We start from the raw sequence: 16385 nt of genomic DNA, 5'->3' as shown, positions 1-16385 counted from the left end.
CCCGCTGTGGCTGAACGTATCCACTGCAGCCCTGACTGCACCTGTTCCCGGGGAAATTCCAGAGACAGAGATAGGGAGGTGAAGGGCCCTTAGAGATTATTTTACAGGTTGTTTCCCTTTTCCTTGGTGGAATTCTGTCTTCTAGGCTAGTTTACCAGATGTATTGTTCTTGACTAACTCTTCGAATAGGAGTAATGTGTGTGATTCAGGGTGGGAAATGACTCCCACCAATCACCAGGTTGTTTCTAGGGCCAAACAACATGAACGAGGTAAAAGTCAGTAGAGTTCAGTGCTTGCGCATGGAGGTCTGGAGAAAGATAAAATTGCGTAAGCTGCAGCTTCACCTCAGTGATCCCCATCTGTAAAATGGGGATGAAAATAATGCCTAATGAGACTTCCCTGGCAGTCCAGTGGTTAAGACTTGGTGCTCCCAATGCCGAGGACACAGGTTTGATCTGTGGTTGGGGAACTAAAATCCCACCTGCCACTCCGCATGGCCTTAAAAAAAGAAAGTACCTAACCAGTTCCTAGGCAGCTGGGAGAATGGCTGGAAAGGGTGGTGCTTGGCACACCACGTACAAAACTTAACTTGTGTGATAGACAGTGGTTAAGACAGCAGATCTTAACAGTTCTCATCACACAGATAATTTTTTAAAAACTTATTTAATATCTATATGAGATGATGGATGTTAACTAAATCTATTGTGGTCATCATTTCACAGTATATGTAAATCAAATCATCATGCTCTATACCTTAAACTTACACAGTGATGGATGTTTTATTTCTCAAGAAAACTGGGAAAAAAATAAGATGGATCACAGATCTAAAACTATCAAACTTTTGGGAGAAAACCTAGGAGAAAAATGACTGTGGTCTTAGATTAGGCAAAGAATTCTTAATGCAATATTGAAAGCATGATACATTAAAAAAAATTGACAAACTGGATTTCATAAAAATCAAGCACTTCTGCTCTTCAAAAGACAAAGAGAATGAGAAGTCAAGCCACAATACTGAAGAAAATGTTTGCAAATCACATATTTTGTAAGGTACTTGTATCCAAAATATACAAAGAATGCTCAATAATTAGCAAACAACTTAATTTAAAAAATAGGGAAAAGATTTGAGCAGATGCTTCCCTCGCAAAAATATGTGGGTGGCAAGCAAGCACATAAAAGATGTCTGATAGTTAATTATTAGAAAAATGCAAATTAAAACCATGATGAGATGTCATTACACACCTACTAGAAGAGGGGTCCCCAAACCCTGGACCATGGAATGGTATTGGTCCACTGCCTGTTAGGAACTGGGCCACACAGCAGGGGGTAAGCAGGAGGCTAGCAAGGGAAGCTTCATTTGTATGTATAGCTGCTCCCCATCACACATTACTACCTGAGTTCTGCATCCTGTCAGATTCTGAATTATGGTGAGTGGTCTATTTCATTATACATCACCATGTAATAATAATCAATATTAGTATCATTTCAGTCGCTCAGTCGTGTCTGACTCTTTGCAACCCCATAAACTGCAGCACGCCAGGCCTCCCTGTTCATCACCAACTCCCTGAGTCCACCCAAACTCATGTCCATTGAGTCCGTGATGCCATCCAGCCATCTCATCCTCTGTCATCCCCTTTTCCTCCTGCCCTCAATCTTTCCCAGCATCAGGGTCTTTTCAAATGAGTCAGTTCTTTGCATCAGGTGGCCAAAGTATTGGAGTTTCAGCTTCAACATCAGTCTTTCCAATGAACACCCAGGACTGATCTCCTTTAGGATGGACTGGTTGGATCTCCTTGCAGTCCAAGGGACTCTCAAGGGTCTTCTCCAACACCACAGTTCAAAAATATCAATTCTTCAGTGCTCAGTTTCCTTTATAGTCCAACTCTCACATCCATACATGACTACCGGAGAAACCATAGCCTTGACCATACAAACCTTTGTTGGTAAAGTCATGTCTCTGCTTTTTAATACACTGTCTAGGTTGGTCATAACTTTTCTTCCAAGGAGTAAGTGTCTTTTAATTTCATGGCTGCAGTCACCATCTGCAGTGATTTTGGAGCCCCACCCCCTGCAAAATAGTCAGCCACTGTTTCCACTGTGTCCCCATCTATTTGCCATGAAGTGATGGGACCAGATGCCATGATCTTAGTTTTCTGAATGTTGAGCTTTAAGCCAACTTTTTCACTCTCCTCTTTCACTTTCATCAAGAGGCTCTTTAGTTCTTCTTCACTTTCTGCCATAGGGTGGTGTCATCTGCATATCTGAGGTTATTGATATTTCTCCCAAATCTTGATTCCAGTTTGTGCTTCATCCAGCCCAGCATTTCTCATGATGTACTCTGCAAATAAGTTAAATGAGCAGGGTGACAATATACAGCCTTGATGTACTCCTTTTCCTATTTGGAACCAGTCTGTTGTTCCATGTCCAGTTCTAACTGTTGCTTCCTGACCTGCATACAGGTTTCTCAGGAGGCAGGTCAGGTAGTCTGGTATTCCCATCTCTTTCAGAATTTTCCACAGTTTATTGTGATCAACACAGTCAAGGCTTTGGCATAGTCAATAAAGCAGAAATAGTTGTTTTTCTGGAACTTTTTTGCTTTTTTGATGATTCAGCGGATGTTGGCAATTTGATCTCGGGTTCCTCTGCCTTTTCTAAAACCAGCTTGAACATCTGGAAGTTCTCGGTTCACGTATTATTGAAGCCTGGCTTGGAGAATTTTGAACATTACTTTACTAGTGTGTGAGATGAGTGCAACTGTGTGGTAGTTTGAGCATTCTTTGACATTGCCTTTCTTTGGGATTGGAATGAAAACTGACCTTTTCCAGTCCTGTGGCCACTGCTGAATTTTCCAAATTTGCTGGCATATTGAGTGCAGCACTTTCACAGCATCATCTTTTAGGATTTGAAATAGCTCAACTGGAATTCCATCACCTCCACTAGCTCTGTTCGTAGTGATGCTTTGTAAGACCTACTTGACTTCACATTCCAGGATGTCTGGCTCTAGGCGAGTGATCACACCATCGTGATTATCTGGGTCATGAAGATCTTTTTTGTACATAATAATGGGCTTCCCTGATAGCTCAGTTGGTAAAGAATCCACCTACAATGCAGGAGACGCCAGTTCAATTCCTGGGTTGGGAATATCCGCTGGAAAAGGGATAGGCAACCCACTCCAGTATTCTTGGGTTTCCCTGGTGGCTCAGCTGGTAAAGAATCTGCCCACAATGTTGAGATGTGGGTTTGATCCCTGGGTTGGGATGATCCTCCGGCAAAGGGAATGGCTACTCACTCCAGTATTCTGGCCTGGAGAATTCCATGGACTGTAATAATAATAGAAATAAAGTGCACAATAAATGTAATGCGTTTGAATCATCCTGAAACCATCCTCCCTCCTGGGTCTGTGGAAAAATTGTTTTCCACGAAACTGGTCCCTGGTGCCAAAAAGGTTGGGGACTACTGTATCAGGATGTTTACAATCAAAAGGCTGAGTATACCAGATATTGTTGAGGATGTGAAAGCTTTGGGATTCTCACCCACTGCTGGTGGGAATGTAAAATGGTACGACTGTTTTTGGGAACTTCTGGGTAGTTTCTTAAGAAGTTAAACATATATCTGACGTATGACCCAGCCATCCCTGTCCGAGGACTTTACCCAAGAGAAACAAAAGCATCCGTCTGCACAAAGACTTAGACATACGTGTTCAGAGCAGCTTTACTGGTGACAGTTAAAACTGGAAACAACTCAAATGTCCGTCAACAGGTTACCGAGTAAACAGACTGTGGCGTATTTACACAATGGAACATTATTCAGGAAGAAAGCAGGCATAAACTGCTACTGACACTCAGTAATATGGATAAATGTCAAAATAATTATTCTGAGGAAAGAAGCCAGAGAAGAGAGAGTGCATACCACGTGGTGCTATTTACATGCACTTTTAGAAGGTGCAGACTCACAGGGGCAGAAAACAGCTGTGTGGCCACCTGGGGATGGGATGGAGTTTACCTCATTATAAAAAGAAAAAGGTCTCCCCGACACTCTGCCTGAGGTCAGGGGGCATATTTTGCATCGTACCCCTGCATTCCGCTGTGTCTGGGGGAGTACACTCCATGGGTTAAATGCTCATTAAAAGTATGCTGACACTTGATAATTCCTAATAATGATTAAGTTAAGGGCTCTCCCATGGGAAAGCTCTGTAAGGAAAGCGAGTGAGGACCTGCTGTGATTGTTAACCTTTTAAAAATTTCCTTCGGCACATCTATGTGGCAGCATTAGCACAGGAGGCCTAATCTTCCAAATCTGTCTGGTGCCTGGACCCTGCCAAGTGTCTTACTGGAATGGAGTGCCTGAGAGGGCATTGACCCGGGGACTCACGGGGAACTCAGGAATTTTGTGAAATGCTTCCAGCGGTGGCACTGTCCTTAGTAAACCCCTCCCCTTCCAGTTGCTCCTCCTAGATTCTCTGCTGGGTACCTCACTTTCCTCTTGGGAACTCACCTCACTTTCTCTAAGTCAGAGGCTCCACTTTAACTTGTGATTCAATGAGGACAGTCACGCTGAGCTGAGAATGGCGCCCTCGGGACATCTGGCTGCAGCTGAAAGTGCCCGTCGTCCATCACTCCTAACAAGGTCCACATGATGGAATTTCAAAATGTCGCAGTAGTTCAGCCCGGCTACTGAAGGATTTCAGCCTTTGGCAGAAAAAAAAAAAAGGCAGAGCTATTTAAGACCAACCTGCTTTAAGAATGACAATCTTTCATAGAGCACAAACTTATGGTTAGCAAAGGGGAAAGGTGGGGGAGAGAGAAATTAGGAAGAGGGATTAACAGATACACACTATTCTACATAAAATAGATAAATGAGAAGGACCTAGCACTGGGAACTACATTCAACATCTTGTAATAACCTATAATGTAAAAGAATCTGAAAAAGAACCGATACACGTGTAACTGAATAGATAAATTCGTATAACTGAACACATGTGGATACATACGTATAACTGAATCACTCTGCTGTACACCGGAAGCACTGTAAATCAACTACCATTTAGTTTAAAAAAAGAAATCTGCTGTTGGACACTCCCTTCTCCACCTGGCCAGCTACAGCCCATAGGGTCACAAAAGAGTAGAACTTGACTGAGCAACTGAGCAGGCACGCAAGCCACACCATATGCAAACATCCACTCAAATGGTTTAAAGACCTAAGCGTAAGAATGAGAACCTGGATCATCTAGAGGGGTGGGGTGGGGCTGGAGATGGGAGGGAGGCTCAAAAGGGCAGGGATATATGTATACCTATGGTAGATTCATGTCGAGGTTTGACAGAAAACAACAAAATTTTTAAATCAATTATCCTTCAACAACAAAAAAAATAAATTTTAAAAAATGGGGAAAAAAAGAATGAGAATCATAAAACTCTTAGACGGGAACACTGATAGGACATTCACTGACATAGTGTGGCGCTATTTTCTTGGACAAGTCTCCTAAGGCAACAGAAATAAACCCCCAAATTAACAATTGGGGCCTAATTAAACTTTAAACTTGTGCACAGCAAAGAAAACCATTGACAAAATAAAAAGACAATCTATGGAATGGGAGAAACTATTTTTAAATGATATGACTGACAAGAGGTTAATATCTAAAATATACAAACAGTTCATATAACAATATCAATATACAATATCATCAACAACAACTACCTAATCAAAAAATGGGCAGAAGACTTGTATAGCCATTTTTCCAAAGAAGACATACAGATGGCTAACAGGCACATGAAAAGATGCTCCACACCACTAATTATTAGAGAAATGAAAATCAAAACAACAATCATATCACCTCACACCTGTCAGAATGAGTATCATCAAAAGTCTACAAATAACAAATGTTGGAGAAAATGTGGAGAAAAGGGAACTCTTGTACACTGTTGGTGGGAATGTAAATTGGTACGGTCACTGTGGAAAATAGTTTGCAGCCTCCTTAAAAAATTAAAAATAAAGTTATCCAGCAATCCCACTCCAGGATATATATCTGGAAAAAACAAAAACACTAATTTGAAAAGATAAATACACCTCAATGTTCATAGCAGCAATATTTACAATAGTCAAGACATGGAAGCAATCCGAGTGCCTAGCAACAGATGCGTGGATTAAGAAGCTGTGATATTTCACTCAGTCATTAAAAAAAGGCTGAAACACTGCCATTTGCAGCCACTTGGATGGACCTAGAGAATATTACGCTTAGTGAAATGAGTCAGACAGGGAAAGGCAAATTCTGTAAGATATCATTTGTATGTGGAATCTAAAAACAACACAAATCAAATGTACGTGCAAAACAGAAACAGACTCAGAGATGTAGAAAATACACTTGTGGTTACCAAAGGGGAGAGGGATGTTGGGTGAGACAAAATAGGGGTTATGTGATTAACTGATACAAAGCACCAAATACAAAATAGATAAGCAACGAGGGTATACTGTATAGCACAGGGAATTATAGGCATTATCTTGTAATAACCTATGTGGAGTATAATCTGCAAACATATTGAATTGCTGCTGTACAGATCAGAAAACATTTTGAAATCTGCTCTATAACTGTGCAGTGAGGATTAAGTGGTTTGATGTTGGTAAAACTTTTTGTCACCATTCAGTTCAGTTCAGTCGCTCAGTCGTGTCCGACTCTTTGCGACACGATGGACTGCAGTGCGCCAGGCCTCCCTGTCCATCACCAACTCCTGGAGTTTACTCAAACTCAGGTCCATTGAGTCAGTGATGCCATCCAACCATCTCACTCTCTTTTGCCTCCTTCTCCTCCCGCCTTCAATCTTCCTCAGCATCAGGGTCTTTTCGAATGAGTCAGTTCTTCACATCAGGTGACCAAAGTATTGGAGTTCCAGCTTCAGCATCAGTCCTTCCAATGAATATTCAGGACTAATTTCCTTTAGGATGGACTGATTGGATCTCCTTGCAGTCCAAGGGACTCTCAAGAGTCTTCTCCAACACCACAGTTCAAAAGCATCAATTCTTCGGCATTCAGCTTTCGTTATAGTCCAACTCTCACATCCATACATGACTACTGGAAAACAACAGTTGTAGCTGTAATTATAAATTAGTAAAGTAAGTTGTTATGTGTGGTGATGGCAGATGAAGAAGTTAGTGATATAATCTGCCGTCTTGGCGGTAATAAACTGTGCTGCTGCTGCTACTAAGTCGCTTCTCTCATGTCCGACTCTGGGCGACCCCATAGACGGCAGCCCAGCAGGCTCCCCCGTCCCTGGGATTCTCCAGGCAAGAACACTGGAGTGGGTTGCCATTTCCTTCTCCAATGCATGAAAGTGAAGAGTAAAGTGAAGTCACTCAAGTCGTGTCCGACTCTTAGCGACCCCATGGACTGCAGCCCACCAGGCTCCTCCGAACATGGGATTTTCCAGGCAAGAGTACTGGAGTGGGCTGCCATTGCCTTCTCCGAATAAGCTGTGCAGTCCGGTAAATCCCTCTCCAGTAGCAGTGTGACTTTGAGCACATCCCCTAACCTCTCTGGCCTGTCTTCTCACGTGTAAAACGGAAGAATAAAAGCCAAGACCCTGAAGCTTAAATGCATACTCCCCTTAAGTGCTTACTAGACGTTCTTTCCTCCCAAACCAATGGCGGAGTCATCGAACAACGCCTGCAATAATAATAACCCCAGGAAAGCAGAAGGCGTGAAACCGTGGCACCGCAAGCGATACAACTACGGCCAGAGTCGAACGGGTCGCGGAGAGACGAGAGATCACTCAGGTTCCGCAAACCATTCTGCACTCCCAACTCCTGGAGCCTTGACTCCCCCAGAAGCAGCTGATGCCTGTGCATCACCCTGGCAACAGCACCTTCCGGTCTGTTGTGCCCGCCCCACCCCGATCAACTTCCGGTTCCGGGTCCTGTGCGCTCGGCGGGAGGCTGGCCGCGGGCTTCCGGGAGGAGCCGTCTCTGGGGGTGTGGTTCCGGGTGGCGGGAAGCTGAGGGGCTAGGGGTCGTTCGAGCGGGGCGGCTTCGCCAGGGCTCGGCACAGCCATGGAGAGCGGAGGGCGGCCCTCGCTGAGCCAGTTCATCCTCCTGGGCACCAGCTCCGTGGTCACCGCCTTCCTGTACTCCGTGTACCGGCAGAAGGCCCAGGTCGCCCAGGAGCTCAAGGTCAGTGCCCGAGCCGGCCCGGCCTCAGCCGGGCACGCCGCCCCGGGGGAACGGTGAGCCCCCCCGACCCGCCGTGGGCCGGTCCACCCTCGGGGAAAGACCCCAGCGGGGAACCAGGCCCTGGGAGGGCGTCACCCGGCACCCTGGAGCCAGGATCAGAGTCGGGTCCCGTGATAGCTTCTTGCCTTCCTCCTTTCTCCCAAGTCCCTCTCGTTACTCAGAATAAACCTTGACTTCATCACTTTATTGACGAAAAAAATCTTTATTGAACACTTGCTATGCTCCAGGCGCCGAGCCTGGGTGAAACAGACAAATTTCTGCCCTCGTGGAGAGTGCATTCTAGTTCAACCAGACAGACAGTAAATCAGTCAGTCAGGTGTTGGGAGACGTGAGGCTAAAAACGACAGCCTAGTGCAGGGAAGAGAGGAAATGAGAATGCTGGAGAAAGGGAGGTTTGCTCTTTTAAACAGGGTCCAGTTGAGCAGAGTCCAGGAGGATTCGAGGCGAGCGTGCAGGTGCCTGGGAGGGGAGAGCATATTTACCCTTTAGGTGACCACTCACGCCTTGCTTCTGCATACTCTGCCTTTTTACTGTATGGCCATTTAAAAAATACTGCCCACTTGCCTAATGCAGCACCTGACGATTTACACAACATATTCCTGTCTTGGTTTTAGTTCTGCTTCACAGTAATTTGAGGTAGATGAAATAATACCTCCAGACTGCCAATCAAGAAATCGAAACTTGGAGGAAAGGACTGTACAGTGTCAGTTTGGAGCTTAAATTTAGGTCTTTTGATTCAGAGTGTAGAATTTTTTTTTTTTTTTGGTTGACCACATTGCTCTATTATGAATGTGTGAGCGCCTCATGACAGATGAACCTCATTAGGTCAGAAACGGAATCTTATCCTTCCTTCCTTCTAGATTCTAACTCAATGCTTAGCAGAGAGTAGACACTCAGTAAATATTTGTGGATTTGTTTTGGGTGAAATTTCTTTTTTAAAACAGATTAATTTCTTCGATGCCGTGCCAGGCTTTCTCTAGTTGTGGCCAGCAGGGGCTACCCTCTAGTTCCAGTGTGCAGGCTTGTCATTGCAGTGGCTTCTTTAGTTGCAGAGCACAGGCTCTAGAGCACATGGCTTAGTTGCCTCGAGGCATGTGGGAATCTTCCTGGATAAGGGATCGAACTGTGTCCCCTGCGTTGGCAGGTGGATTCTTAACCACTGGACCACCAGGGAAGTCCTGGCTGAAATTTCATAATACAGCAGGGCTTAATTTGACATTTATTTGGAAGATGGATGCCTCAACCTGACACGCTTCATTATCATCAGATAATTTGTGTTGAGAGCTTAGAAACAAGTGTGTGAGTTTTGGAATGCACCTAGTTACCCGGGAGTTGAATTTGGGGTGTGAATCACAGCCTGGTGAGAGTCCAGCTGCCTTCTTGTCTGCTTAATTAAATTACTTCTGAAATGATTGGCTATGGTTGTAATTGATACTTCAGTTTCTGACTCTGAATCAGAAATCACACTGCCATCAGGTTGGCTAGAGATGGGATCCTTTGAAGCAGTGAGTGCTCCAGGATCCATCTTTGGGTGACTTTAAAAGCTTTGCCAATTAATTCCTCAATGAGGATGAAATAAGTAGTGACTGCCTGGGAAAACACTTGGAACTCCTAATATCTTAGGCTCTGTTTTCTTGATCCGATTACAAAACTTTCCGAGTAGGGTTTGTGTCTTACCCTTTTACATCTCTCATAGTGAGGGAAATGCGTATTTATTGCACACCTACTGTGTGCCAGCCCCTTGTCTGGATTCTTTCACACCTTAAGTTTCATTTAATTCATGTAAAAATCCTGAGATTGTTTTCCTCACTTTTTGCATGTTTTGAAACAGACTCTAATAAATTAAGTTGCCCAAAGTCACAATAGATGCCTTGAAGCTTGATTGAGTCGCAGGCTTTCTGACTGAATTTCATCTCCTTTCCTTCTAAAAAATTTTTAGACTATCCTGTGGTGGATACTTGACTATTTACGTGACTTTGAGCAAATCACTTCACCTCTCTGAGCCTCAGTTTCCTTATCTGTAATTGGGGTGATAATGTCTAACTGTAGAGGAATGGTATGAGCATTAAATGGTGTTATGCATTTAAAGTGCTTACCAGAGTGCCTGGAATGTAGTATATCTAAGTGCTTATTTATTCACTAATTTCTTCAGCAAATATTTATTTGGTGCCTGCTATGGGTCAGGCACTATCTCGACACTAGGGGGACAGCAGTGAACAAGACCAGCAGGGTGTCCTGTTGGTAGGGTGTAGGCTCCTAGCCCTCCTACATCTACAGTCCAGTGGAGGGAGGGACAGATAATAAACGAGTAAATAAACTTGAGTGTGAGTTGTTGTTACTGCCCATTGTTTTTATTACCTTCGAAGTGTACGTGGGTAATAATTCTTATTGACCTTGCTCCTGTTGTTTACTGGGTAGCAACAGCTTAAATGCCGAGGGACCTTAATACGTATCCAGTACTACCCACCTCTTTTGAGGTTACTTGTCTGGTATCCTTAAGATGGTGTTGATGAAAATACCTGAAAGCAGGAACCGTTTCCTTCATTCGTCCCTGAATCCCTGGCCCCCAGCAGAGTGCCTGGTTCAGGAAATGTTCAGGGGTTTTATTTTACCTTACTTTTGATGCAGCAGTAACAGGCTTGATTGTTTCCCACGCACAGCAGATTGCGATCAGAATAGGAAGGAACGGAGAACTGGGGACTGTGAGAGGAAGGCAGCGGCAGAGGTGACTGTGCCCGCCTGTTTATGAGAGGGAAGGAGGCAAAAGTAGGAGAAGTAGGGTAATGTTGAGCACAGGTTCACAAAGCCACGCCCTATAGTGCAAAGGCAGTGCTTTATTATAATGTCTGATGCAGAGCATGAACTGACAGGGGCCTGGTGATAATTATACCAACCACTGCCCAAGCCCTTACCATGTACTGGGCACTAGTTTACGTGCTTTTACACATAAACTCTTCGGATGCATGGTTCTGTGTTGTCAAGAAGAGATCAAATTACATTCAGTTTATGGTATGCAGATTGATTAGTGCCTTTAATATTTTCATCTTAGTAAGTGAAAATGAAAAGGACTGTATGTTTGGTTCACTGCAGATAGAGTGTAAGTGGCAGCTCCACTTGAGGTGGCAGAAAGAAGACTCCTGTTTATATGGTGAAAGTTCTGGGACACAGCTTTGGAATCTGACTCTCCTTAGTCTCTTTCCTGCCTGGTTCCCTTATTTTCTCAATGTGAAAAAAAGAGTCTTTTTCTTTCTTCACTTGTTTGATTGAGCATGTCAGTATTCAACAGTCAGTCCAATCTGTTGTTTCCATTTAGGGAGCTAAAAGAATCCACTTGGGTGAAGACTTAAAGAATATTCTTTCAGAAGCTCCAGGAAAGTGTGTGCCTTATGCTGTTATTGAAGGTATGTCTATTTACGGGTAAAATGAAAAATAACTCAGGCTTTCAGAGTTTGATAAAGATCTTCCTGGCTGACACTGACGTAAGCCTTTTGTAGCCTTGGGGTCGGGGTTCAGAACTTAGATTTTGGGGTCCAGAAGACCTGGGTTACTGCTGTATGTTTTTGAGGAAATTACACAAGCTTTCGAGCCTCCACTGCCCCATCTGTAAAATACACTTTGAAAGTGGAAGTTGATCTGAAAGTGAAAGGTCCTCAGTTGTGTCTGACTCTGCAACCCACTGACTGTAGCCTGCCAGGCTCCTCTGTCCATGGAATTCTCCAGGCAAGAATACTGGAGTGGGTAACTGTTCCCTTCTCCAGGGGATCTTCCCAATTCAGGGATCAAACTCTAGGTCTCCTGCATTGCAGGCAGATTCTTTATTGTCTGAGCTACCAGGGAAGCCCAAAATATACTTTACAGGGTGGTTATAACACTAAAATGATGTGATCCATGTAAACTGCTCAGCAGAGTGCCCACAAAGCATAACTACTGGTGATAACATTGTCATCACTTTGATTAATTAAACTAATTCAAACTAAAAACAAAATCTAAATAACATTAAAGGAAAGGACAGAATAGTTCTTCAGAAATAAAAAAATTTGTTTCCATTTAGGAGCCGTTCGATCCGTTAAAGAAACGCTTAACAGCCAGTTTGTGGAAAATTGCAAGGGGGTGATTCAGCGGCTGACGCTTCAGGAGCACAAGATGGTGTGGAACCGGACAACCCACCTCTGGTGCGTATCCTTGCTCCAGGCGCCCAAACCTCACAGATGGTCAGCTGAAAAGCTGACGTCCTGGCCCTGTTTCCACGTCTTCAAGCTCTTCCTGAGACAGGGCGGAGACCAGTGTCTCAGTGCCGCTGATACTCTTTTGCCGGGTCTGAGGACCTCTGCCACCGCAGTCTCCTAGGCGTCTTGTCCAAATGCAGATTCCTGACCTCTGTTCCAGATCTGCCTAGATAGAATTTCCAGGGTAGGGGACCTGAAGTCTGCAGCTGTGCACACTAAGGGTTGATGGCATGGATTGATGATTTTCAGTGCTCCACGCTGTAACATGCAGTACCATTTTTCCAGCTGATCCTCGGGGGGTTCTGCTTTGGAGTCTTATCTTAATTTTTATTGTAAAAATTACAATTAAAATTTAAAAATTAAAATTAAAAATTCAGTTTTAATTTTTACTAAGGATGCTTAACCTGCCATGTCCTCTTTTAACACATTTTAAGTGTCGCGGTGCAGAACCACTAGCTACAGGTGCAGGTGGTACAGCAGATTTCGCGCTCACTGGTCCTGTAGAACTGAAACTTACACCCGGTGAATATCAGCTCCCATTTCCTTCTTCCCGCAGCCCCTGGCAGTCTCTGTTTTACTCTGTTTCGATGAATTTGGCTACTTTAGATACTTCATGCAAACGGGATCCTGCGGTCTCTGTCCTGTGACCGCCTCAGTTTGCTTTGCTTCACGTCCTCCAGGTTCACCCATGTCGCATGTGCTGAGATTTCCTTTTTCTTTATTTTTTGTTTTTTTTTTCAAAGGCTGAATGGTATCTTGTTGTATGTATGGACCGCATTTTTAAGTCCATTCATTGATAGCCACTGACGTTGTTTCTGTGTTCTGGCTGCTGTGAGTAAGCAGGGAACCAGGGAGCATGGATCTCTCTTCCAGATCCAGATTTCAGTTCTTTTGGATACAGGCTCCGAAGTGGGATTGCTGGGTCACATATGGTAGTTCTGTTTTTAAGTTTTTTGAGAAGTTTAAGATAAAAATCTATGTGTTTTGACGGGGGCAAAGGGAGATGAAGAGTAGAGGTGGTCTCTGTTGCAGTGTGTCCACTGAGGGCCAGAGAACCGGAAGACCTACGCCTCCCTCTTCCGAGGCTCTGGACGAGCGTGATGTTTGTTGTCCTCTTCTCTTGCCCTCCCTTCACGCTTAATCCTGCCCTGGCCTTGAGGTGGTCTCCACCCCCATCTGGCTGTGCGGTATTTGTGGTCCTCTGATTTATCTTGCGTCCTCATTCCTGCAGGAACGACTATTCCAAGATCATTCACCAGAGGACCAACACGGTGCCCTTTGACCTGGTGCCCCATGAGGACTGCGCGGGCGTGGCCGTGCGCGTGCTGAAGCCCCTGGATGCGGTGGACCTGGGCCTGGAGACGGTATACGAGAACTTCCACCCCTCCACGCCGTCCTTCACGGACGTCCTCGGCCACTACCTGAGCGGGGAGCGGCCCAAGGGCATCCAGGAGACGGAGGAGATGCTGAAGGTGGGGGCGCCGCTCACGGGGGTGGGCGAGCTGGTCCTGGACCACAGCTGCGTGCGCCTGCAGCCCCCCAAGGGGCCGGGCATGCAGTACTACCTGAGCAGCCAGGACTTCGACAGCCTGCTGCAGCGGCAGGAGTCCAGCGTCCGGCTCTGGAAGGTCCTGGCCCTGGTCTTCGGCTTCGCCGCCTGCGCCACCCTCTTCTTCCTCCTCCGGAAGCAGTACCTGCGGCGGCGGCGCGAGCGGCGGCGGCCGGAGGAGGAGTTCCGGGAGCGCGCGTATCCCGAGGAGGACCGTCCCGAGGAGGACCGTCCTGAGGAGGATCGGGAGGGCCCGAAGGGCGCCTGCGTCGTGTGCCTGAGCAACTTCCGGTCGTGCGTCTTCCTGGAGTGTGGGCACGTGTGCGCCTGCGTCCAGTGCTACCGCGCGCTGCCTGAGCCCCGGCGGTGCCCGATCTGCAGGCAGGAAATCAGCCGGGTGGTGCGCTTGTACAACAGCTAAGGTGGGGCACGGGGACACTCCGCCCTGCTTCGGGGGTGTTTATCATCTCCGGGCCTTTACAAGAGCAGTGACGGGGCCGCTGCCAGCCGCGGAAGGCCGCCTTTGTCCAGTGTGGGGTTGGCCTTTGCCAGCCCAGGGCACAGGCACAGAACCCCATGCCCTGCCCTGGCACGGGCCACGGGGGTGCCATGTCCCTTCCCTGGAGCCAGCTGAGCCCGTGTGTGGCTGAGAGGAGCCCACTGCCCGAGCGCCAAAGTCCGTGGCCTCCAGCTTTTCTGTCTGTTGTCTTCTCCCCGCTCCCCTGACTGGGGTGTGGGTCCCTGTGGAAGAGTCTCCAGACTGCTTGTGTGCCCCCGTCCCTTACGCTGCCGGCCTCCCACATGTACGCAGGTGCTTCAGCATCAAAGGGAGTGAATGCGGCATCTGCCCTCTGCCTGACAGGCGGGACTCTGGTCGGAGAAAGGAGGCAGGTCGCTGGCAGGGGCGCTTGGAATGCTGCCAGTTCAGTGGCCCTCCATCTCGGTGAGGACAGGGCCACTTAGCTGCAGCCTTCCTGGGGTCACCGGACCTAAAGAGAGGGCGCTGGGAGCACGTGTCCGCCCTGACTTGGGACTCGGAAGTCTGAACCGGCTGAGGGCTGGCTCTGGTTTTCTCTGCCTAGGCTGAGCTGGAAAGCCACAAAGGAAGCAATAAGGATGCTGCTGTCCCCGCCTTGAGTTTTCTCAGCTTCTCACGGAGGCTCCCACCAAGGAAAAGTAGCAGCCAGCATCTTGAGGCCAGGGCCTTGTCCAGGCTAACCCTAACCCCGCCCCTGAAAGGCTCACATCCCGAGTGCCATCACACTGCCCCTCCTCTCAGCACCCTCCACCCCTCCCTCATCTCAGTCAACTCTGTGAGTGCAGACAAGTGGGGAGCCACTCTCACTGCCTCTGAGTGGCCGAGGTCGCTGAAGTCCCATGCGCAGCACCTTCTTCTCTCCCTTCCCTGGCTCTGAGTGGCTCTGAGTGTCCTTGCCCCCACTCCCCTTTGTGCCGGGGCGGGGGCGGGGGGGCGCTCTCAGGGCTCACACCAGCTCTGTGCAGTGTCCAGTGTGGACAGCACTAATAAAACACCTTATAACCGACTGGGAGCCTGTGCTTTGAACAGGAGTTGACGGCTAGGCTGATGCTTCCCTGGGAGGGATGGGGTCCTGTTTTGATAGGATGAACTGGAGACCTGGCGGCCTCTGTCCTTCCTTGGCTGCAAGGAGGTCTGGGGCTCCCCGTGGTGGGGGCAGCTTGGTGATGCTGAAAGAGGGGGGCTGTGTGTGGAGTGTCGGGGCAGCCCGGAAACAGTGCCTGCAGGTCATGCCTGGCCTCGCCCAGAGCTGTCTTTGAAGAGCTCTGTCCTGACATCCCGAGTACAGGCTGCGAGGTTTCACCTCTCGCGAGGGTGGGGCAGGTGGGCGCGGGGAACAGCACGGGGGATACTAGCGTGTGTACTCGAAGCTCTGTCCGACTTGGATTTCAAGGTGAGTTGATCCTCACAAGACCCTGCAGGCTCTCATGGCATCTCACCCTACAAGCAGAGAAGCCAGTCCCAAGAGGGGATGTTCCCTGGTCAAAAGCACACAACTAGTGCGGTGGGTGGTCCACATTTAAACTCCAAGCGGTTCCAGTCTCCTGATCCTCCTGTTCACCAGCGATGGGCCTCATTCCCTTGGTGTTCATAGGAACGCCCCATGAGACTCTTCCCCATGTTAGTGGAGGGGTCCACGCTGTGGAGGAGGAGGCAGATTGGTGAGAGCCCGCGCGCCCAGAGTCCTGTCCAGGGAGGCGTTAGGACCCTGGCTTTACATAGAGGTGTTGGGGGTGGCGGAGGCAGATTGGTGAGAGCCCACGTGCCCAGAGTCCTGTCCAGGGAGGCGTCAGGACCCTGGCTTTACATAGAGGTGTTGGGGGTGGCGGGTGGGCAGGATGGGAGGGGGACTGGTGGG

General features: G+C 47.4%; 1 protein-coding gene and 1 long non-coding RNA gene across 2 annotated transcripts; one reads left to right on the top strand and one right to left on the bottom strand.

The window, feature by feature from the left end:
* Positions 1-759: 759 nt before the first annotated feature.
* LOC139032208 (uncharacterized) lies at positions 760-7896 on the bottom strand. Its single transcript, XR_011484731.1, has 2 exons — positions 4492-7896; positions 760-3317 (listed from the first exon to the last, which is right to left on the bottom strand). It is a non-coding gene; the product is annotated as an uncharacterized lncRNA (long non-coding RNA).
* Positions 7897-7915: 19 nt separating this feature from the next.
* MUL1 (mitochondrial E3 ubiquitin protein ligase 1) lies at positions 7916-15533 on the top strand. Its single transcript, XM_020899175.2, has 4 exons — positions 7916-8154; positions 11528-11615; positions 12266-12386; positions 13672-15533. Exons 1-4 carry the CDS (start codon positions 8035-8037, stop codon positions 14408-14410), a joined length of 1068 nt encoding a protein of 355 aa, XP_020754834.1. The 5' UTR covers positions 7916-8034; the 3' UTR covers positions 14411-15533.
* Positions 15534-16385: the final 852 nt, after the last annotated feature.

The sequence above is a fragment of the Odocoileus virginianus genome, chromosome 30 (genome assembly GCF_023699985.2).
Source record: "Odocoileus virginianus isolate 20LAN1187 ecotype Illinois chromosome 30, Ovbor_1.2, whole genome shotgun sequence".
NCBI lineage: Eukaryota > Metazoa > Chordata > Mammalia > Artiodactyla > Cervidae > Odocoileus > Odocoileus virginianus.
The sequence above is the reverse complement of the archived record's forward strand: the minus strand, read 5'-3'. Positions and strand labels throughout refer to the sequence as shown.